This window comes from Equus quagga, chromosome 1 (genome assembly GCF_021613505.1).
Source record: "Equus quagga isolate Etosha38 chromosome 1, UCLA_HA_Equagga_1.0, whole genome shotgun sequence".
In the NCBI taxonomy this organism is placed as follows: domain Eukaryota; kingdom Metazoa; phylum Chordata; class Mammalia; order Perissodactyla; family Equidae; genus Equus; species Equus quagga.
Window position 1 is genome coordinate 14,713,674 of NC_060267.1, and position 22,884 is coordinate 14,736,557.

The window sequence follows — 22,884 nt, forward strand, 5'->3', positions numbered from 1 at the left end:
ACAAGTTAAAAAGCATTTTATTTAAAAAGCCCATTCACAAAATTGAATGATTAACTCAAGCTGCAGAGCAGCTAACGACAACTGCATGGCAGTGAAAACGAAGTGCAGTGGCTCAGATAAAGGTTGTCCTCATAAGGATGTTCCTGCAAAAAGAAAAAAGTCTATGAAGTATTTACACAAGCAAGTGAAGCTTCTACAATCACATCCATTCCCTTTACTGGGAACCCAGCTGCTTTAATAACTGGTTTTGCTGGCTACAGTCTTCCATTAAGACCAGATTATGAGATCCCATGTTTTTTGGTTCTGAGGCAGTTTGTTATTCTCTTTACTTGGGCAATACCAAGCACTCTTGCAGACCATTACTTCATAAAAACTTACCTTTTAGCCATGAACTTGGACAGATGAGTTTCTGTTTTTTTAAAAGAGAGCTGATAAGCCTGTAGTGGCAGACTCCTCCCTAGAAAAGTAAACAACCTTTAGTACCAGCTTTTCTCTAAGACCAAGTCCCATTTCAGGCTAAACCCCCCACCCCCATTAATGGTCCACCCACCCTCCCACCACCATTTTGGGGAAGATTCTAATGCATTACTTTGAGCCATTGTTTTAAGGAAATGGGTCAAAGGAAGGTAAGAAATAAATCAAAATTAAAGGGCAAAAAGGCACTACTATCACAGTAGAAATAATTGAAGTGCTCACTTCCTTCAATTGGGAGCCACCAAGACAAGGGTGTCAATTTAAAACAATTCATCTCCAGAAAAACCAAGTTCAGCTTAACTGGACTAGTTTTGGCTCAATATATTAAGGAAAACATAACAGAAAGCTGGATTATAGATAGCTATATGGATGTAAGTAAAATCTGTTCTTACCTACCAGCATAGCAATAAAACCTTTCCTCCTGGTTCTGACTGCTAGTCCTAAGAGTCAGGTGTGCCTTACTCTCGTCTGCCTCCTTCCTTGCGATGGTCCTGAAACTTCACTCCCTCCTAGCTTTCATGGAGCGTGCGTGGCCTGCCCCTGGCTTATCTGTACTCCACATACCACAAGTGTCTACTCTCAGCTGTAGAGTGTCTGAGCTCGGAGCCATTCGCGCTATACTTGCTAGCAGTTCCTAGTAGCTGAACATCTCTCCTGGATCTTTAAAGGCATTGTCACGAATCCTGAGGTATCTGCAAACTCCCTCAATAGTTAAGGTTCCACCTGCCATTGCAAACTCAGCCAATATCAAACCCATGGCACTATCACCCATGCTTTCCCACCCTCCTCCACCTCCCACCCACCTTCACCCACCCTCCTCCCCAAACTTCCAAGTAACACACCATGGGATGGAATACACAGTCCTAGTGATAAACAAAATCTCTATGCTGCTAGGTACATTGTTACTGAAATTGAGGGTACCAAAGGGAAGGCTCAAAAGAACCTATGTACAAATAACAATGATTGGATATTAACTATTAAAAGGTTTAGAAATCATTTTCTATACAATTAACATTTTAGGATGGTCGTGTTATCTTGTGTCATATTTAAAGGAAAGCTGCAGTTAACATTGAAGTATATAATGTGGTTCCTTACCATCTCCAATAATTTTAATTTCCAAATAGGTAACTAATGTGGTTAATCTACAAACCTCCAAAGACCCACCCAACCACAACAAAATAAAAACTGCAGTTTTCCTTTAATGTAAGCCTGTTTCCGTGTTAAGAGTAAGATACTCTTACTGGTGCTGGCCAGTTTAAAAAGGTCTCCCAAACGCTTCTAATCTGTGGATTTATGGGTGGCATTAGCCAGCAGCTGGTTTCTATTCTCTGGCAGAGTTTTGAACTTGAATTGTGATAGAAGCAGTCAACATGATCAGGGGTAGTGGGCAGGGAAAGTCCAAAGCTCTGCCAGTCCCAAATCCATACAGTTGTCATTCCATTCAAGAAGTATTATTAAATCGTTTATTGATTACACATGATAATGGATGATACACAAGCTTCATTCCCATCTATAACTTTATCTGATACCATAATTCAATTTAGATATATTGCATAGGATGTGCCAACAATCATATTAATAACCAAATGAACTCCATGACTTTGCTTGGGTGACCCTTTTAACAGTGAACTCCAGGTCACAACACAGTAACTGTCAGTTCAACTACACCAAGGTTTCTGAAGACAATGGCTTCTGTGCCCAAGCAGGTTATAAATAAATTTCGAATGGAACCTGGCATCACCCTGAAGGAATTCTAACTTCACACTGTTGGGATAGTTTACCAAGATGGCTTCAGAGTAGACTAACTTTACACAGCACATTTAAAAAAGACACATTTATTCAGCGTCATGATCAGACTATTACATTTAGCAATCAACAGCATGGGTGCAAAAAAAAAAAAAAAAAAATCTACATTAAAACCCTTTGTTGGAATGCTTTACACTTTCCACAGAACAGAAACTAAAATAACCTGTTATACAATTAGTCACAAATACAGTCCTGGAGTTTTTTGCCCATACACATGAGTATTGTCTAAAACATGTCTTCTTTGTAGCAGCTAGGCCCTGCCACCACTGTGCTTGGCTGAGTTCACAAATCTGTTGTAACCTGTAGCTTCCCTGTCACTTCTCTGGCTCTCCTCTCCTGCTAAGCTTTGTTTCCTGTTGAACAATATGGAATAAAGTTGTTAATCTAAACATATTAAGACTCAAGGCTACAATCCAATAGCAAGTTTTGTTTCCCACAAATTTTGCTGATCTGAATATTAACTTAAGATCCACAATTTTACTGCAATTAATGTTAACTATGTTGTACTGCTCAGCTACATTAGGGTTACTGGGTTCATCAAATTATAAAAATTAAGTCAAAACACAAAAAGGTGCATACTTACCTGGCAGTAATTAAAACCTTCTGCCACTGCCATAGCTACTGCTGCTGCTGGAACCGCCATAGCCACCTAATAATAAAATGTGTTCCTTTAATAGTAATGTTTTTATAATCGGGGCAATAAAACTAAAATTCAAGAGTTTGAACTCACATGATTTTTTTCCAATTTGACTACAAGTTACCAGTCACTCAAGTTTTCTGAAGACTTTAAATTGTTAGGTTTTTATTGTCTACACATAAATCACCTAAAGATTTAATGTATTCCTATCAATATTACACATATACCATACCTTGGTTTCGTGGTTTGGCAAAGTATTGGCCTCCACCACCATAGGGGCCAGAGCTTCTGCCTCCAAAATTTCCTCCTTTCATGGGTCCAAAATTTGAAGATTGATTGTTGTAATTTCCAAAATCATTGTAGCTTCCGCCACCTCCAAAATTGCTTCCTAGGAATGGAAAGAGGGCCTCATCTGTTACTTGGGGCAGATGATAGTTCTGCATGCTATTTAGTATTCAGATAGAAAAAAGATGGATGATCTGCCTGCCTTCCTCCCAAACTCTGGTGGCTCCAATTATTATCTTTCTATTTCATCCTTTGTGGGCAAGGCATTCAGTTGAATAATCCAGTAGTGTAAAAATTTGCCCAACATCAAATTTACCAAAAACTCTCTAGCCTTTAAGGCCTTTACCCATTCAGGGACACTGCAAACACAGGCTGGATACATCAACTAAGTGCCTAAGGTGCCAAAGGAGTTAAGATACTAAATCCTGCCAGAAGCTAATCTAATTCTAATCGAAGATGCCACTATCCACTTATCCATCTATTTGGGAGTGAGGCGGCCCCAGCTTAAAGCTAGGAGGTAGCATTAGCAAGCCCATTAAAAATGGATACCATGCAGTGCACCATGTAATGCTGTAAGAGCACCAAATCCCCACACGAGCATCAATTCTAAGAGACTAATCTAGCTACTGCACCAAGTACTCAGATCACTCGATACCTACCACTACCACCGCCAAAGCCGCCTCCGCCTCCTCCGTTGTTATAGCTGTCATAGCTGCCACTCCCGCCATAGCCACTGCCCTGGTTTCCATAACCCTGTCCACCACTTCCATAGCCTCTGCTTCCTCCAGAGTAACCAGGGCCGCCTCCTCCATAACCACCTACAAGAATACAATTCTTCTCAATAAGACAAAAGTATTCAACAGTCAAAATCTGCGCAAGCGTAATGGCTAAAAGCCCGCTCACAGCATGCTGTTACGGTCAGAATTGAGCTCGTCATGCACTAGAATTTTAGTCTCTACTAACCTATTCTAAAGGTTGCCAAGAAATTTTTCACCTGTGTATTCCTTGAAAAGAACTTACCATCATTACCAAATCCATTATAGCCATCCCCACTGCCACCATATCCTCCACCACCACGGCTGCCACCAAAGCCACCTGAAAGAAAGAAGAGTTTTATAAACCATGTCTCAAGTATATGCATTGCACACACAAATCAGTCTTCTAAGTCTTAAATTTTAGGAAGCACTCCCTGTACTGCAAACTGATTCCCATACCCCAAATTTTAACTTCTGGATAGTGAGAAACCAGCAGTACATTTGGATAAAATGTGGGCCAGTAGTTCCATCTACCACAGGTTGCAAAAAGGATTAAGTTATCTGGGGGTAACTAAACTACAGGCTTACTATTAATTCTTAGTAAACTATTAACCATACGTACCTCGACCACTGAAGTTTCCTCCGCGACCAAAGTTGTCATTCCCACCAAAACCACCTCCACGACCACCGCCAAAATTTCCAGAACCACTTCGACCTTAAGACATAAAAGTTAAGTGTTAAGCAACGCGGGTTGGAATTACTCAAAGTAACCTGTAAGATTTAATTAAGCAACAAACCTACCTCTTTGGCTGGATGAAGCACTAGCCATCTCTTGCTTAGATAGGGCTTTCCTTACTTCACAGTTGTGGCCATTCACAGTATGGTATTTCTGAACTAAAAAATTTCAAAGATAAAGAGAACATGATCTCAGGCTTTAGAGAACATAGACTTCAGAACCATTAGCAAATAAATCCCAGTCATCTGATACTTACTAACAATCTTGTCTACGGAGTCGTGGTCATCAAAAGTTACAAAAGCAAATCCTCTCTTCTTGCCACTGCCTCTGTCAGTCATGATTTCAATCACTTCAATTTTCCCATATTGTTCAAAGTAATCTCTTAGGTGATGTTCTTCAGTATCTTCTTTAATGCCACCAACAAAAATCTTTTTCACAGTTAAGTGGGCACCAGGTCTTTGAGAATCCTAACAGGAGAAAATCCAATTAAGTTGTATTGTATTAGCGAACTCTATCCCCACATCAATATTTAGGGAAGGGGAAAAAAACCCACTCACTTCTCTTGAGACGGCCCTCTTTGGTTCCACAACTCGTCCATCCACCTTGTGTGGCCTTGCATTCATAGCTGCATCCACCTCCTCCACAGTGGCGTACGTGACAAAGCCAAAGCCTCTGGAGCGCTTGGTGTTTGGATCTCTCATTACCTGAGGCGTTAAATCATTTAATACACACTGAGATCCCAGAAGCCATTGTCATTTCTAACCTGACCAACGTAAAAAGAAACTACACAAAGCTCTTCAGTTTCCCTCTACCCATCTAGGGTAAACCCATTAAGAGGAAGCTTTTTAACAAGTTAACAAGGCCACACCTTCCCTTGCCAAGTTGTTTCCAACTCAAATCCTGTCAACCTTCACAAGCATTCAGACAGGAACTCCAGCAAGATAAGCCAAGGAAATCAACTAGGTTCTACTGCCTTTTGTGTCTTCCGAGCCTTACCACACAGTCCGTGAGCGTTCCCCATTGCTCAAAATGGCTCCTGAGACTCTCATCGGTTGTTTCAAAGCTCAAACCTCCGATGAAGAGCTTCCGCAGCTGTTCGGGCTCTTTGGGAGACTAGGAGTAGGAAATAAAAGCGTTAAGTAGGGCTGTAACACAAACCATCTTCCGGTTAGGAGAAGCAAAACTACACAACGACGTACGCAGCACTTATTGTTCCTTGGGGCCGCAGCGGGCCACGTGCTTCCCCGCACTAGGGCAGGCGTTAGGCCAAGGGCTGGGGAGCCGCGAGCGCATGCGTCCCCACTCTCCCTCCGACGCACGCGCAACAAAAGGACCCGGCGGGCGGGGTACGTGCCAGTAAGCAACCGTAGCTACTCTTTAAGGAACTTGCCCACCGAGACAAGGTGAAAAATACATTGAATGTGCCTAAGCGTTTTGCCAGGAGGAAAGAGCCCGGCGTGATAACTAAGGGCAAGACAGCGGCCTCATGGCGACGACGAGGACAAAATGGCGACCTGAACTTTGGGAGGGGTAGGCCCTGGCAGCGACAGAAGAGCTGCCGAATGGGCTGGTGCAAGCAGCCAAACCAGGCCGCGTCCTACCGAACTCCGGGAGGGGCGAGGAAAAAACTGAAGTTGGAGAGAGCGTCCTACTCACCTCTGACTTAGACATGACTGCAGTGGGAGGGGAGACTAACGATGCTTACTCGGCGGCGTCCACGGGCAGAAAGGAGTAACCTAACGAACGTATCTGCCAGCCTACCTTCGGCCTCGCTTTTTTATCCCGCCTCCTCGCTTTCGGCATTGGTAGACTCCGCCCCTGGGCAGCTCTGATTGGATATTTGAAACAGCTTCCTCCTACTATTGGTGTGCGGTTCCGCACTGCTGTCTAACGTCATCCGTTTGGGCGTTCTACGCAGTCTCCACCCCTTGGGGGGCCATTGGTTCCCGAGTAATATTATTCTTAACCAGGCTGATTGGCTAGCCAGTTAATCTTTCATATTTGAATGTACTTTGGCTATTTAAATAACTTTAATCTTCCACGCCCCGGATATTATATTCAGCCCTCTTAGCAAAGCATGATTAATACTATGTATTAAAAAGGTAGTTAGCGGGTGACTTTTTTTTTTTTTTCCACGAAGACCGCCTGGTGAGCGCATGTGTAGTAAAATGGCGAGTTTACGCAGACGCATTAAGAAGTTCCGCCTGGCGCTTGGAACACGTGAAATGGCGGGCGGGAGACGGCGGCGAACCTACAGCGCCTGCGTAGTGGCGGGAGTTGTGCCCCGTTTTGCGCAGGCGTAATGGGCGGAGAAAGGGTCCGGTTCCAGGATTGGTCGCGCAGGCGCAGGGAAGGATCCGTTTTGGCGGGCGGTTGGCGTTGCGCAGAAGGTGGCGGCAGCAGTGGCTTGTGGTCCGGCTTCACCACAGACGAACAGGGAAGACGTTTGCGTGAGTGATCGGTCTCTATCCCGGGTAAGTGGCTGACAGCCTTGCCTACCCATACGAGGTCTTGAACCGACTCCAGTTGGGCCCGTTATTGTGTGAAATGAATGGACCGCGAGGTGGGGGCCAGTGAAAGGGGAGCGGTGGGTCCGGGCAGCCAATAGAAGGACAGGGGCGGGATGTTTTATCCCCGTAGGTTCTGTGGAGCTTTGCAGCCGAGGAGTTTGACTGGCGAGTGTATAGGCCAATTGGGTCTGCCTTTAGCTGCCTTCTGCTCGGTCCTTGGGCCGGCGGAATGTGGGAGGCGGGTTTTCCCCTCCTGAGCAGCGTCTCTCCGAGCCAATGAGCACGCAGCGCGCGGTAGGTTGGGCTCCTCCTAGAGGCCGCGGTGTGTCTCCAATGGGGAACGCGAGAGTCGGGCGGGTTAATGGATGGACCCGGTTTGGAGCCAGTAGGCGGGCAGCCTCCGGAAGGCGCTCGGGCAGGCCGTCCAATCAGCTCTCCAGAAGAGGGAGGTCTTAGATTTGGGGTTGAGGGAAGGGGGTTCAATGCCCGTGATGGCGCGTCGGGGTGGGTGTTTTCTCCACCATGACTTCTCTAACAAAGCCCGTCGGCCTCCATCCCCAGACCTCCCGGGTCCGGAAGCTCTAAGTTTGCTCCTGTCTGCCTCGAGTTCGGCATTGTTTTCCCACGTCGGTGCTTCCCACCGTCCACTACTTTTTAGATTTTACGGGAAGCAAGAGAGGTCTTTTGACTTTAAGAACTCGCTTCTTTAGGAAGACTGACTTGAAATGTTAGAACGAATGGGATAAATCTGTATGTACTCCCGTGGAAAGGCGCCCGAAAAAAATCTACATCATAATGATGCATATTTCCACGGACAAATAGATATTTGTAAATCTATAGAAAAAGTTTTGGAAAGCTACAGACCCGAGGATGTTACCTCTAGGGAAAAAGGTGGGGTCTGTAATGCAAAAATCCTTTCAGGAATAATGCTAATTCGTGACTACAATTAAGTTAGAAAGTCGGTTCTTGTTTCCAGTCATTATCACGTACTTGTTACCACCCTTTTTCTCCTTACACCTCGAAAGAGTACTCTTTTTCCTTTTAAGAATTAAGGTGATTCTTGTTATAAAAATGTTAATTTAAAAAGGTAACTTTTTTTTTTTTGCTTGCCTAGTACCTGCTAGGCATCAGGCTAAGCACTTTACAAGAATTTCCCCGTCTCTCCAATGCCTTTTATCTTAGTCTCTTTGAAGAACTTTTCAACCCTTAGTATGTTTCTCTCTTTACATCGTTAAAGAGTCTCTAAGCCCTTCTTTCTGCTGTTCTTTGAGGATGTCTGAATTTGGATAATAAGAAAGTTGGTTAAGGAGAGTGATGATACGTTAGGGTGTTGGGGAATTAGTCTTTGCCTTTTGATTAGGTTTCCTTCAAAGTGTTTGTTTTACATGCAGTCCGTCTCCTATTGGTAATGTCCATTCTGCTTATTCCAAGATGTCTTCATAAAATACAGGAATTTTTATTATGTATTGGCTGTTTTAGAGTCTATACTTCTCTATTGTTGACTTATTTAGGGTCAAGGGAAAAATTTTTGAATAGTGTAATAAGTTCAACTACATACTAAGGAGACTTATAGGAGACCTTTCTGACATTGTACAAAAGGAAGATGATTTTAGTTGAGCTTGTAATGAACAGAGGAGAGATTTCCATGTTCTCTGGTGCTTGCAAAGGACAAACCTATTTCACATTTGGTTAGAAACTATTTGTAGGTAGGCTAATAATGCAGCTGCTTACCTTATAAGAGCAACTAAAGTGACACAGGTTAAGGTATTTGTCCCTAATTTGCTTAGGTTTGAAAGGAATACAATCTTGATGTGCTGCAAGGTTTCTCAACCTCAGCACTATTGACATTTTGAGCCAGATAAATACATTTCACCCTCCCACCCCCCGACTTACGACAATCAGAATGTCTCCAGGCATTGCCAGATGTCCTGGGGTGGGGGGGGGGGGGTGCGCACATGCACCCACAAAATCTCCCCCAGTTGAAAATCATTGACCTAAAATGAGAGACACTAGAGTCGATTATCTTGTCAAAATCTTTTATTTTACTAGTTGGAAATTAGATAGAGGAAGAAGATGGTTGAAGTGTTTATGTTTAAGAAGTGGCCTGTCGTAAATGGATCACTAAATCCTAATGATTATCTCTTCAGATAGAGAGTAATAATTGTTCCATTGGATAAAAGGGAAATTCCATTAAGATTTTTACCTTTCCTTGCAATTTAAACATGATTGATTGCATCTTGTGTTCATTTGGCTTCCTAAAATAATGGCAAATATCTTTTTGAAGAAGGTAGACTTTGCTTCAGATACTTCTTAATGTTTTCAGCTGATTTAAGCCTCTTTACTGGAATTCTTTTGGTTCAGCATCTCAAATTTTTTTGACCTTGACCCTCAGCAAGAAATACATTTTACGCTGATCCTGTATACACATTGAAACAATGTATATACTATACAAATATGGTATAAGTATAAATGTGCAAAGCACTCTGATATTTTCTCATCTGCAGGACACTATTTCATTTTCTTAAAAACACAGATCAGTTTCTGCTGAAATGATTTCACAGCTGTGTACAGACCCACAGTTTAGGGGAAAAAGAAAAATAACTGATCTGAAGAATAGGTAACCAAATCATGCCATGTTAAATTACTCTCTGAGTCAGTTCTTCTCATCTCTAGCCCCAGCAACTTGTATTTGTAAACAAATTACTCAATTACCCCTTATTTGATGTTTTTAATGATATATTTTAATTTGAAAGATTTCAGGATTTGAACATAGACTTCTTGGTTTACTGTAGTGTACAAGGAAAAAGTGCTTGTTTTATTGTGAATTTTCTTTCAGTGTCGTAGTAATAGGTCTGATGAACATTTCTCTCTGGTGGGGAAATTTTAGTGGATAATTTTTCATTGAAATTCTGAGATGATCACATTGAAAATCCTGACTTTAGATTTATTTCTTGCCTTTGGAGAACCAGGTTTGGTTGTTAACTTGTACCACTCCATTAACAAGACAAAATGTTGAGTTTGTATTGAATAAATTAAATTTTGGACACTTGTGCTTAGAACTTCGAGGCATGCTATTGCAACCAAACCAGAAAAGGACATTGTTCACTAAAATGGAAAATAATGCATCTTCACTGGTCTGTCTGAAAACCAATACATAGAAAGCTTCTATCAAATTACCACAAACATGGTGGCTTCAAACAATAGGAATTTATTTTCTTGCAATTGTGGAGGCTAGAAGTCTGCCATCAAGGTAACCAGGATGGTGGTTGGGGAAAGAGAAAGAACATATCTCTGAACTGACTGGATTTTTATTATGTTTAGGAAAGTTCTGGTGATTTTCAGAGCCTTTGACAGTAGCTCTAGAAAAGAGAGAAAGGTACCAGAGTACAAAGCTTTCTGACAAAGACTAGTAGTTTTTGCTTTTTATTGAGGTATTTTATTTAAGCACATAGCATGGTTTAAATGTCTTACTGGAATAGCCCATTTAACAACCCCTGGTAAAGCATTTCTTGTCCTTCTTTGTTCTTTTACTTGGTCTATTTTTATTTCTGTTCACCTTATGTGAAATTGGGCCTAAAGCTCTGTGCTGTGGATATGGATTTTAAATGTAATAAATTACAGTGCAAGGTATCACTTGTATGGCTGCTATTTACACATTGTTATTCATGAACTTGGACTCTGGGCAATTATCTTTTTTTCCCTGACATAAACTTTGATTTTCCTTCCCTCCTTATAGAGGATAGCTTTAGCTGATCATTGTACTAATGGGAAGGAGTCCAGGTCATTCTGAGAAGAGCTGGCTTGTGCAGAGTCCAAGACGCAGATTTGTTGGATTTCTGTAAGCACTCGAAGCCACATATTCATTTCTGATGACAACTTTACACTTGTGTTGGCAGAACACCCACAGTGACAACTGTTGCCTATGTTTAGTCTGTCCAGGAGCTACCAGCTAGCATGTTTGGGGGAAAACCTACACTGTTCTTCTTAGCAGCTATGTAAATATTAGACCTTTCTGAGTTTGTCTTCTCAGATCTGCCAATATCTTTTTGGGTACATTGCATCCTGTGATTGCCTCAGTTTACCCCTTGAAATGAGGGACTAAAGGTTTTAAGCATTCTTTGGGTCACTTGAAGCACGGTTCTTTTTAGATTAGTAATTGGTTTTATGTGTGTCTAGTTTATGATTTTTGAAATTAGATATCCTCTATGTACTAGTTTCTCGTGACTGCTACAACAAATTACCACAAACTTGGTGGCTTCAAACAATAGGAATTTATTTTCTTCCAGTTGTGGAGGCTAGAAGTCTGCCATCAAGTTGTTGAGCCTCCTTTGGAGGCCCTAAGGGAGTCTTTTTCTTGCTTCTTCCAGCTCCTTGTCGTTGTCAGCATTCCTTGGCTTGTGGCCTCATCTCTTCCTGCTCTGTCTTCACATTGTCTCCTCCTCTGTATATCTGTCCCAAAACTCCTTCTTCCGCTCTTATAAGGATATATGTGATGGATTTAAGGTCCACCTGGATAATCCAGGATAAATTTCTTCTTTTACATCTTTTGCCATATAAGGAATATTCATAGGTTTGAGGGTTTAGGACATGGATTTCTGGGAGGAGGGCATCATTCAGACCACTACACTTTGGTTCTCTAACCCCTATCCAAAAATGTTTTACTTAATTCAAAAAAGAAAAGGTTATTTTTAAAAATGAGAGGCAAATGAAAAACAAAAACGTTCAGGGAACCTGAGTTCTCTTCCCACTTCTGTGATTAACTAGTGATATAACCTTGGGTGAGCCATCTGACCTCCTTGGTCCTTAGTTTCTTCATCTTATACAAAAGGAATGGGATGGATGATAGCTGATAGCCGTCTAGGCCTAAGACTTTTATGAAATGACTCCCAAATTGTCTTGGAGTTTATTTATGAAGTCAGTAATTCTACATGCAGATTAGGAACTCATTGTAGTATTTTGGGCCAGTGGAGTTCTGTGATGGTCTCACCTAGGGCTTGAGGACGGAAGACTGAGTTGTTGGCTGGTTGTCAGCTCCTTGGGGTATTAACACAGGAGGACAAACCTGTACTTGTTAATTGTGTATAATTGTCTACAAAGAGTATAGTGGACTAGCTGGGCCGTTTCTCACTCTCATCCTGATGAGACTGTGGACTGTGTAGTTTGGATTTCCTTTCTAGTAAGAGTAGTTTGTCAAAATTAAACACTGATGGATTTTTCTACCTTAAACTAGGACATGGACCTAGTTTCATCTTCACACGCAGTTTTGTGCTTCAGACTTACGGAGTGCCTGTTCTCTTGTGCTTCATTGCTAGGAAGGACACTAGAAAGCATGGGGTTGAGATGGTGTTGTTGAAAGGACTATTTCAAGATCGAGTTTTATAGCTCATTATTTATTTCTTCCATGGAGAGGAGGAACTAAATTGAATTCAAGTATTTCTCTGATCATAATCTACATTTCTTAGAAGAAAGCAAGCTCATATCTGAGCCAGTGGGCATAATTATGTCGGAAGAAAATGCCCTGTGCAAAAGAGGTCAACCAACAGGCTGGGAAATCTATCTTAAGTTTAGTTTTTGAGGCAAATCCTTGAACTCCATGTGCCTTGTTTCTCAACCCTATATCTGTAAGACTCACTTACCTCACAGCGAGTTGTAGAGGCTAATATACTGCTAATTTGTTCGGTATTTCACAACAGTAAAGTATATTTAAGGATCTGATAAAACATAGGCAAACCTTGTTTATATGAGTAGTTGGAGACAAGCATAGATAAAACTTACAGATAGTTCAGAAAATTCATTAAAGTTATTTTTAACTTCCTCTGTCATCAAATATTTTACCTTCTGTTTTCTGTATATTTTCCAAAGTGTTTTCCTGTTCTTTTTCCATAATAGATGTGAAGTAGGTAGGGCAAATAGCTTAACAGCAGGTTAGATGATAAAGGGATCAATTCATCAAGAGGACACACAATCCTATGGGGCCAGGCCTGTGGCCGAGTGGTTAAGTTTGTGCCCTCTGCTTCAGCAGCCCAAGGTTTCACAGGTTCGGATCCTGGGCGTGGACATGGCACCACTCAGGCCATGCTGAGGCAGCGTCCCAATGCCACAACTAGAAGGACCCACAACTAAAAATATACAACTATGTACTAGGGGGCTTTGGGGAGAAAAAGGAAAAATAAAATCTTTAAAAAAAAAAAAAAGAGGACACACAATCCTAACTTTTACACAACAACTAATAAAGCTTCAAAATACATGGAAGAAAGACAATAGAACTGAAATATATACATCTATAATTATAATAAACAACACACTTCTAAGTAACCCATGGATCAAAGAAGAGATCACAAAGAAAATCAGAAAATATTTTGAACTGGATAAAAATGATAACATGACAGATCAAAATTTGTAGAATGTAACTAAGGCAGTGCTTAGAGGGAAGTTTATAGTATTAAATGCTTCAATTTGAAGCACAGAAAGGAGCCAGCCCTGGTAGCCTAGTGGTTAAAGTTTGGTGCTTACACTTCCATGGCCCAGGTTCACTTCTAGGTCACAGAACGACACCACCTGTCTGTCACTTGCCATGCTGTGGCAGCGGCTCACATAGAAGAACTAGGATGACTTATAACTAGGATATACGGCTACGTATTGGGGCTTTGGGGAGGGAAGGAAAAAAAAAAGAGGAAGATTGGCAACAGATGTTAGCTCAGGGTGAATCTTTCCCTGGAAAAAAAAAAAGCAGAGAGATCTTGAGGCCGGCCTGGTGGTGCAGTGGTTAAGTTCCCATGTTCCGCTTCAGTGGCTGGGGGTTTGCCGGTTCAGATCCTGGGTGTGGACCTAGGCACTGCTTGTCAAACCATGCTGTGGCACGTGTTCCCCATAGAAAGTAGAGGAAGATGGGCACAGATGTTAGCTCAGGGCCAGTCTTCCTCAGGAAAAAAGAGGAGGATTGGCCGCAAATGTTAGCTCAGGGCTAATCTTCTTCCAAAAAAAAAAAAGGCAGAAAAGTCTAAAGTTAGTGACCTATATTTCTATCTTAAGAACTTAGAAAAAGAAGAGCGAATTAAACCCAAAGAAAGGAAATAGTAAAGATAAAAGTATTAGTAGTTGATGAAGTATAAAATAAAACAGTAGAGAAAATCAATGAAACTGAAAGTTGATTTTTTGAGAAGGGCTATAAAATTGGTAAACCAGGCAAGTCTGATTGAGGCAAAGAAGATACTAATTTCAAGAATAAGAGAAGGGATATCACTGCTGATTCTACAGACGTTAAAAAGGTAGTAAAGGAATATCATAAACAAATATGACAGTACAGTCAGTGTCTTAGATGAAATGAATCACTTTCTTGAAAGACAAACTAGCAAAGCTCACTTCAGAAAAAATATGGTCTCACTAGTCCTGTATCTACTAAGGAAATGGAATTTGTAGTTGAAAACCTTCCCACAAAGAAACTCCAGGCCCAGATGGCTTCACTGGTGAATTTTGCCAAACTTAAGGAAGATACAATATCAGTTCTACACAGACTTTCAAAAAAATAGAAGAGAAAGGAACACTTACCAATGCATTCATTATTTTTAACTTCATCTCCTATGAGACATTTAACTTCTGTTTGCTTTACATTTTTTAAAACATTTTCTAGTTTTTTTCCCCCACATCAGACCTATGAGATGAGTAGGGCAAATAACTAACACCCTTAAGGTTAAGTGAACTGTGCAATTTGACCTTTCAGTGATCTAGTTGGGATAGGACCCACATCTCCTTGTTCTTAGTCCAGATCTTGCCACTGTTAACAAGTTACCCATTTTGTAGCTTTTTTGTAACAACCTTTGGAGACAGGTCAGACCAGTGCTGACTTAACCAAGGAGGAACTGTTAAATCCTCAGCCCTTAAATTGAAGACTGGGCTATATTCAGAGCCCATGCCATGCTTGACACTTACTAGGCCCTTGATAAATATCCCATAACCAACCAAACAATTTTAGAGCAAGGATAAGAATTACTATATTAATCATCCCTTTGGCATAGAATTTGAGTTGGGATTATAGTTGGAAACTGGACAAAGAGAGAATCAGAAACATCTTATTTGGCTTAAGTAACACGTCAGAACGCTTAGTGGAAGAGCTGGGTGGTCTGAAATTGGCCATCCCTTTAGCTGTTTATCTGATGGTGGCCTTTTTTTGCATTTAACTATCAATATATCTGAAGTGTAGAGCACACGTTTATGATATTGTGGCATAGTAACTCACACTTAAATGTCAATAGAGACACTTGCAAAGACCTACAAGGTTCAATAATTTCTGGCGTGGGTTTGTTTCTCCTGTCATCACCCATTATGTATTTTTTTACAGCTTTTAAATTGCCACAGAGAGAAATTGGTCAGGATAGTAATAGATGGCCAAGGAGCTGCCAAGGATACCGTTGTACAGGATGGGAAAAGTTCAATACCGGCTTGATTTTATTTATCTAAATTGTAGGCTATGACTTCAATATAATTCATGTTGCAGATACACCAAGGTAATGGCAGAGCACAAAATTATGCCATATGTTGGAGGAATGCTCTCTTTGACTCTCTGAAGTTTTGCAGTCTGAAATATCTTCCTTATTCTAATTATATAAAAACTCCTTTTCTGTTAGCTTGTATTAATTAGATTTTAGCATATTGATTTGAATTCTAATACCATCTCAACAGTTAAATTAGAGATGTTTATGGTTATGTAAATTAATTTTTATGTCTCTTGAATGTCTTCGTTAAACAAAGACTATGAGAAAACATAAATTGTCTGGCATAGTAGTAGCTCTTCCTTAAAACAGGATTGTTGAAATGATCTGAAGGGGCTTTTGTAACCCTTAAGCTGCTGGTGTCCAAAATCTGTACAAACTAGATGATGCCAGAGTAAGCACCGAGTCTTAATTTTATGGCTGTTTGAAAAATGCTTTATGACCATAATTTTATTTGGGGGTGGACACTTTAGTTCTCTTTTAATCCTTCCATATTTTGTGAACATACTCTGCCAAAGTGATATGTAAAAATCTGTGATTCATGGTAATCTACTCAGACATTGCTATTACCCATTTTTCTTAAGATTTATTTATGGTGAAGTTGCCAGGTTCTTCATGAAAGATGACAGGATCTACTAGTTATGCTTCGTCACATTTAATTAAGAGAGGAGTGGGTGTGAGATTAACACCCACCTGAAACTGTGGTGCCTGCGATGAGTTCAGTACATTCCAAGGATAGAGTTGTTGGAAAGCGCCATCTGGAAGACATTTGCCCACGGTGGTGCCAAATTGTACTTTCTCATAAATCTTGGAACAATTGGATATCTGACCTCATGCCCAGTAAGGGTTTAGTTGTGCCCTGACTAAATTTAAAGGAGACTGATACCAGAGAGAAGAAATTCAGTAGATTTTTTAATAAATGAAAAAAAACAAATCCCATGTAAGATTATTTTGTAGGATTGTGATCTGGTGATGAGATAACAAGAACTTGTGTGTTACTGCTAAATATACCAGTGAAGCAGACTTTGAACTTCCAGCAGTTCTGAGAATGGCTGTGGTACACATTCATTTATATTTTTTAATGGTGGTCAGAACTTGGAGGACAGTACAGCCAAATGAAATTTATAAGGCAGCGTTTATCTCCATTTATAATATATATGTTTTAATCTAAAAGAACAAAAGGCCCTTTACTCCCTTGCTCACTGGAGCAGGAAGCTTGAATAATCAACAGACAGGATACTTTGCCCCAGAATGATTCTATGACTGGTTGAAGCAGTGCCTTGGCCTGATTTTTAAAGGTTGCTGAGCTGGAGCTGTGCTAGCCAAAGGGAGAATATTTCCTCTCTCAACACTCCTCTCTATTAATACAGTTTGTGTTGTCTATATGTGGCTGGTTAATGATAGGGGTGTTAACGACCACAGTTAATCTTCCTCCTCAACCCTTTCCTAATCCAGTCTCTTAAATAGACATTTAAAAAGCTTTTAACTCCCCTTGAATTGGGTGCTCATGGGCTTTTGGTAGAGGTGGAGTGATAGTTATCAGCCCATTTAACAAAACCTGAGACAGCCAGGACAGCTGTAATGTGCGTTTCTATGCTGTGTTTTTGTTAAAATGCCACATGGCTAATACTTTGGAAATCATAAATCTAATGGAAGAAAACATCTTTATAGAGAGTATTTTAGTTTTATGCCGTTACGTGTTACAAACCTAAAACCATTGGTACTTCTAGATTCATGAAGAGCAAAGAACATAGACCAGATTAAAATGGTTCTGTAAATTTAGTTTCGTTTCATCTGTTTCATTTGCTACAGTAAGGCTGTATAGAGGACACCTTGGAGACAGTGCCATAGCTGACAATTTAATCTTCACCTAAGCCACCAGGTCTCCCCAAGGGCCTTAGAGGAGAAAGAGGAATTTCTCAAGCCTGGACAGACTGAAGTCACCCATCAGTGTGGCATATTTAATTAATATATATGCTAGGGAGCTTTGCACATGCCCTCACCCTTTCCTGCTTTTTTTCCTGTCGGGTTTTTCTTTTTTTAATTGAGGTAAAATTCACATAACAGAAAACTAACCATTTTAAGTGAAAAATCCAGTGGCGTTTAGTACATTCACTATGTTATGCAAGCACTACTTCTATCTAGTTTTAAAACATTTTCATCACTCCAAAATAAAACCCCATACCCACTAAGCAGTTACTTTCCATTGTCCACCCTCCACCTCCTTCAACCTCTGGCAACTACCAATTGGCTTTCTGTCTCTCTGGATTTACCTGTTCTGGGTATTACATATAAATGGAATCATACAATATATGACCTTTTGTGTCTGGCTTCTTTGACTTAGCGTGTTGTTATCAATATGCTACGTTGTGTAGTATGTATCCGTACTTCATTCCTTTTTATGGCTAAATAACATTCCATTATATAGATAGACCACATTTTGTTAATCCATTCATCTGTTGATGAACACTTGGGTTGTTTCCACCTTTTGGCTATTATGAATAATGTCACAGTGAACACTGATATACAAGTATCTATTTGAGTCCCTGGTTTCAATTCTTTTGGGTAAATACCTAGGAGTGAAATTGCTGGGTCATACCATAATTCTGTGTTTAACTTTATGAGGAAACACACTTTACTGCCAGTACAGTACTATTTTGATTGGTATAGCTTTGTAGTAGGTTTTAAAATCAGGAAGTGTGAATCCTCCAGCTTTGTTGTTTTTTTTTTTTTTTTGAGGAAGATTAGCCCTGAGCTAACATATGCCTCCAATCCTCCTCTGTTTTGCTGAGGAAGACTGGCCCTGAGCTAACATCCGAGCCCATCTTCCTCTACTTTATATGTGGGAGGCCTGCCACAGCCAGTGGCTTGCCAGGTGGTGCCATGTCTGCACGCGGGATCCTAACCAGAGAACCCGGGCTGCCAAAGCAGAACGTGCACACCTAACTGCTGCGTCACCAGGCTGGCCCCTGTTGTTGTTCTTCAAGATTGTTTTGACTATTTGTCACCCTTTCCTACTCTTTCAGCCTGGTTTTCTTTCTGGAGGATTTGCCTTCTTAAGGGACTTAGAGAATTTATATAGAAATATGAAATGGAGAGAGAGCTCATTTTGACATTTGGTCTGACATCCACCTCCAGACAGTTCAGTGAGGTGACTTACCAATTGGTTTTCATTACTTTTTAAAAAATGCAAAGGTGATGGGGGCTGGCCCCGTGGCCAAGTGGCTAAGTTCGCGTGCTCTGCTGCAGGCAGCCCAGTGTTTCGTCAGTTCGAATCCTGGGTGCGGACATGGCACTGCTCGTCAGGCCACGCTGAGGCGGCATCCCACATGCCACAACTAGAAGGACCCACAACTAAGAATATGCAACTATGTACTGGGGGCCTTTGGGGAGAAAAAGGAAAAAAATAAAATCTTTAAAAAAAAAAAAAATGCAAAGGTGGGACTGGCCCGGTGGCACAGCAGTTAAGTTCGCACGTTCCGCTTCTCGGCGGCCCGGGGTTTGCCGGTTCGGATCCCAGGTGCAGACATGGCACTGCTTGGCAAAAGCCATGCTGTGGTAGGCGTCTCACATATAAAGTAAAGGAAGATGGGCATGGATGTTAGCTCAGGGCCAGTCTTCCTCAGTAAAAAGAGGAGGATTGGCAGCAGATGTTAGCTCAGGGCTAATCTTCCTAAAAACAAAACAAAACAAAACACAAAGCTTAGAGAAAGATTTAGAATTATGTTATATATATGCTTTCGCTCGTAAGTAGTGATGAAAATAAAATGTGCTACACCAGGATCTAAGAAAAGCCACTAAGACAGCTGGCACTGAAAAGCAGTGACTGGAGGGACTGGAGCAGAGCCTGAACTGGACAGAGCAGACAGATAGCAGAGACCCCAATGGGTGGCTTTGTGATTCCATGGTTCCAGGATTGAAGGGTTAATTGAATAGCTAATCATTCCATCTCTTCTGGTTGCTCCAGGTTTCTGAGGTGCCCTCTCTGTAATTTGGGGGGACTGGCAGTTTTAGATGTTTATCTTTTACCCTTATAATGTGTGGGATTTTTTTGTCCCTCTCCTCTTTCTGTTTCACCTCCTCACCTCTTCCCCCCCTTTTTTCTGGAGGATTCATCTTTTAAAGAAGTCTCCTGTCAGCGACTTGGAATGCGGGTTCTGACTGTGCCTGACCACAGAGCTCTTTGATGTTTTTCCAAGGCTGACTTCTCACCAGATCCCTGGTTAGGTGTTTTTCCCCCAGCACTCAGAAGCCTATGAAGTGAATTTGCCCTATATCTTTGATATGAAGGGTTGGTGGGATCTGCTCTATCCTTATGGTCAATTAATTGCCAGAATCTATGTGTACTTGTTGATGCCTTTACCAGAGAGTTCCTGTGTATATTCAAGAAAGGGCTGAGACTGTTATGCCTGAAAGACTCTGGAAACTTGAGAATCTGCTCACCCCTTCCCATGGAGATTTCCACAAGGATAAGGTTGCGCTCAGAGGCTCACCCTCTCTTCCTCCGTCATGGTATCGGGATTCTGCCTTAATCACTCCATCATCCTGCCAGCCCTGTCTCATTTCTCATACAGGAATGCTCCCTCCTCCCAAGCTCAGCGTGAACCACCAGTCTTGATGCTTTATCTGGTCCAGGCTCTAGCCCTTAAATTGTCCGTCTGGCTTTGTGTTTCATTTGACCCTAATGCACTGGGTCGCACTGTCTCAAAGAGAATTATGTTGCTTCCAGTGTCTGAGTGCATTTCTCATTTCTTACTGCTGCTCCTGAGCAGATCTGTAACTTCAAGGTTAAGATAAGACACATTCCATCAGAACTATGTCGTCATCCTTGCCAGCTTCTGATCTGTGACTGTCCAGGAGATTTACAAGACAATTGCATGCCATTCTTTACAGAATATTATGGTTGGACTCAGACTCCTGGCATCAGGCCCAATTTGATTTGTCAGCTGTTACCCATTTCCCAAAGAGAAAGGGACCTCAGCCATGTCAGGCAGGTCTTAAGAGTGGGAAAGAGGGAATTGATCTGACTCTTTATTTCCTTATGTTTTAGGGAGAGGAGTGGGCACCAGAATATTTTTGTCTCTTTCCTCATTGAATTCGCTTTTTTCCTGAAAGATTTCACTAAAATGTTAGTGTTGCTCTCATTCTTTCCTGCCCTTTATCCCTTCACAGAATTACAGTTAGTTTTTTCATTCTGCCATCTTCAGTGCTTTTCTGAGTTTTAAGGAGTAAGAGTGGATATTTTTAACCTTGGGAGAGAACGTACCTGTCTGTTCTCTGAAGGTTTATTAGTTTGCCCGCGCCTAGCTAACAGGCACTGCTCCTCCTTTCTTGCTACCTGCTAACATGTTGGGTGAGCTGCAGGAGTTACTGCATGTGATATGGTTTAACGGCTTAGGAATTTGGAAGCTCACGTATTTCCTACTGCTGTTGTATTCGGCCCTATAACATTTTTACAAAAGCTTCTCTTTAGGGGACTTACCAGCTCTTTGATTGCGACATAAACTCGCTCATTCCCTAGGAGGTAGGCAGTGGGGATTTATTTGACCCATTTTAGTGATTCCAGGGTTAGATCTAAAATTATTTACTCCAGATCACACATGGCAGGTTAATCACAGAATCAGAACCCTGATCTAATTCCTTTGGCATTGTTTTTATCCTTTAACTACGAAGAGTTAAAAAAAAAAGTTAGGAAGAGACAAAAGAGGCAGTTTTTACTCAGAGATTTCCTGATGGGTCCATTCAAACTTGAGGAAATCCTGAGTAGTTGAAAAATGTCTGCTTTGCTCTTATACCCTGTAGTTTCTTCTGTTTGATAACCAAAACAATCACCAGTCTCTGCTTTTCCTGCCCCTTTTTCTTATTCTCCTATGGCACCAACCTCTGGCTCTCAAGACCCATATCTATCTGTAAAGCAGAGCAGGATTTTGGCGCTCTCTAAAATGTTCTGTAGAGCCAGGAGAAAGGAGAATTTATGGGATTGCAGGCCTCTAAGTGTCTCTTTTCTTTATCTCAGTCCTCCGTTTCTCAGGTATTAGGAACTATTGATGTACAGGGTTTTTAATTATTATATATTAATGTTTCATGTGGGTAGTAATTATTTTTAAAATTTGTTTTATCACATTACAAGAACAGCTAATGAAGTGGTTTTACTTTTAATTTAACAGTAAAGATTGTGGCTGAGCTGCTCTCCCTTCCCCTTTTTTAAACTACTTAACGGTTAAATTTTTTTCTACCTGTAATTTCAGTTGAAAGGTTCTTTGGTAGTGCTTCAATTTTCTGGATTCTGTTTCTAATAATCCTGCAAAGAAGGAAAGTTGTATGTATCTTTGAAATACTTCCCTTCCCCCTTTTCCTGTTAGCCTCCACCCAAGCACTTTTAATTAACTGTTCAGTGACAGATGGTAGAAGAGGCCTTGTCTAGCGTGCTTCTTGTGGGCTGGATTGGGGGTAGGTGGTTTGTACTGATCCTGTTGTGGAAGGACCTAGCCTTTCCCCTCCCCCTTTCCAGTTGAGCTATAATCCTGTTAGATGATCTTAAAATGCTATTGATTAACTTCCAGTGCTCTTGGAGGAGTAAACACAAGTTTTGGATTTAAAACCCAAGAACCAATTCCCTTGAGCTCTGAATGCCTGGCCTGGAAGCCAAGGGAGGTACCTTCCAACTTCTCCACCCAGTCTTCACTGAAAAAGAAAGTTAAGCCTTTTAACTTTTCCGTTTGCCTCTCCCCCCTTAGTCTAGTACTGCTGCCAGTTGCCATGGCAACGGACTGGGACAGCTGCGCAGTGGCGCCCAGGCAGCTGGGTGGGGGCGGGGGAGCTGCCAGCCCGCCAAGCCCCAGACCTGGGAGGGGAGGCCCCTCCTGTTAGCCCAGAGGGAAAGAAAGAACTGGGGCGATCCGGTAGGTAAGGGAGGGAACCCCCATTCATCTTCTACCTTTGGGGCTTCTCCTCTGCATGAAGGTATAAAGGGAGATTTTCCTCTTCCCTCCCTCAAACTGAAAAACACATATGTAAATCCTTGTTTTTCCTCGTGAGGCAGGGGAGGCCATAGCCACAATGCTTAACTGCATGCATCTAACCCGGGGCTGGTTTTAACCCCAGCGCTCTGACCCAAACTGCTCAGCTCCCGGAAATTCCAAGGTGAGTGGGGGTGGGGGTGGGGTACTCTCCCTGGAATATGACATTTCCT

General features: G+C 41.6%; 2 protein-coding genes across 8 annotated transcripts in view; one reads left to right on the forward strand and one right to left on the reverse strand.

Annotated features, from left to right (window-relative positions):
- Positions 1-6,479, reverse strand: HNRNPA1 (heterogeneous nuclear ribonucleoprotein A1). 4 transcript variants are annotated; one of them, XR_006890950.1, is made up of 12 exons: positions 6,350-6,395; positions 5,690-5,806; positions 5,251-5,397; positions 4,950-5,160; positions 4,759-4,851; positions 4,580-4,672; positions 4,223-4,297; positions 3,862-4,020; positions 3,150-3,305; positions 2,864-2,929; positions 379-457; positions 1-143 (listed from the first exon to the last, which is right to left on the reverse strand). XR_006890950.1 is itself a non-coding variant. In XM_046677955.1 (11 exons), exons 1-10 carry the CDS (start codon positions 6,362-6,364, stop codon positions 2,874-2,876), a joined length of 1,122 nt encoding a protein of 373 aa, XP_046533911.1. In that variant the 5' UTR covers positions 6,365-6,479; the 3' UTR covers positions 1,924-2,633; positions 2,864-2,873. The 4 variants fall into 4 exon arrangements, 3 of the variants coding, with proteins under 3 accessions (XP_046533911.1, XP_046533932.1, XP_046533925.1); XM_046677955.1 differs by lacking the exons at positions 1-143; positions 379-457 and adding an exon at positions 1,924-2,633 and having other exon boundaries at positions 6,350-6,479; XM_046677976.1 differs by lacking the exons at positions 1-143; positions 379-457; positions 3,862-4,020 and adding an exon at positions 1,924-2,633 and having other exon boundaries at positions 6,350-6,394.
- A 533-nt stretch (positions 6,480-7,012) lies between these two features.
- Positions 7,013-22,884, forward strand: part of CBX5 (chromobox 5) — a 28,206-nt gene continuing 12,334 nt past the window's right edge. Inside the window, exon 1 of one of the 4 annotated variants that reach the window (XM_046670697.1) lies at positions 7,013-7,167. The gene's annotated coding sequence lies outside the window, so the exon portion shown is untranslated. Of the gene's footprint in view, positions 7,168-22,511; positions 22,599-22,738; positions 22,836-22,884 lie in introns of those variants that run through there. The other 3 variants (XM_046670704.1, XM_046670722.1, XM_046670712.1) reach the window with 3 other exon arrangements.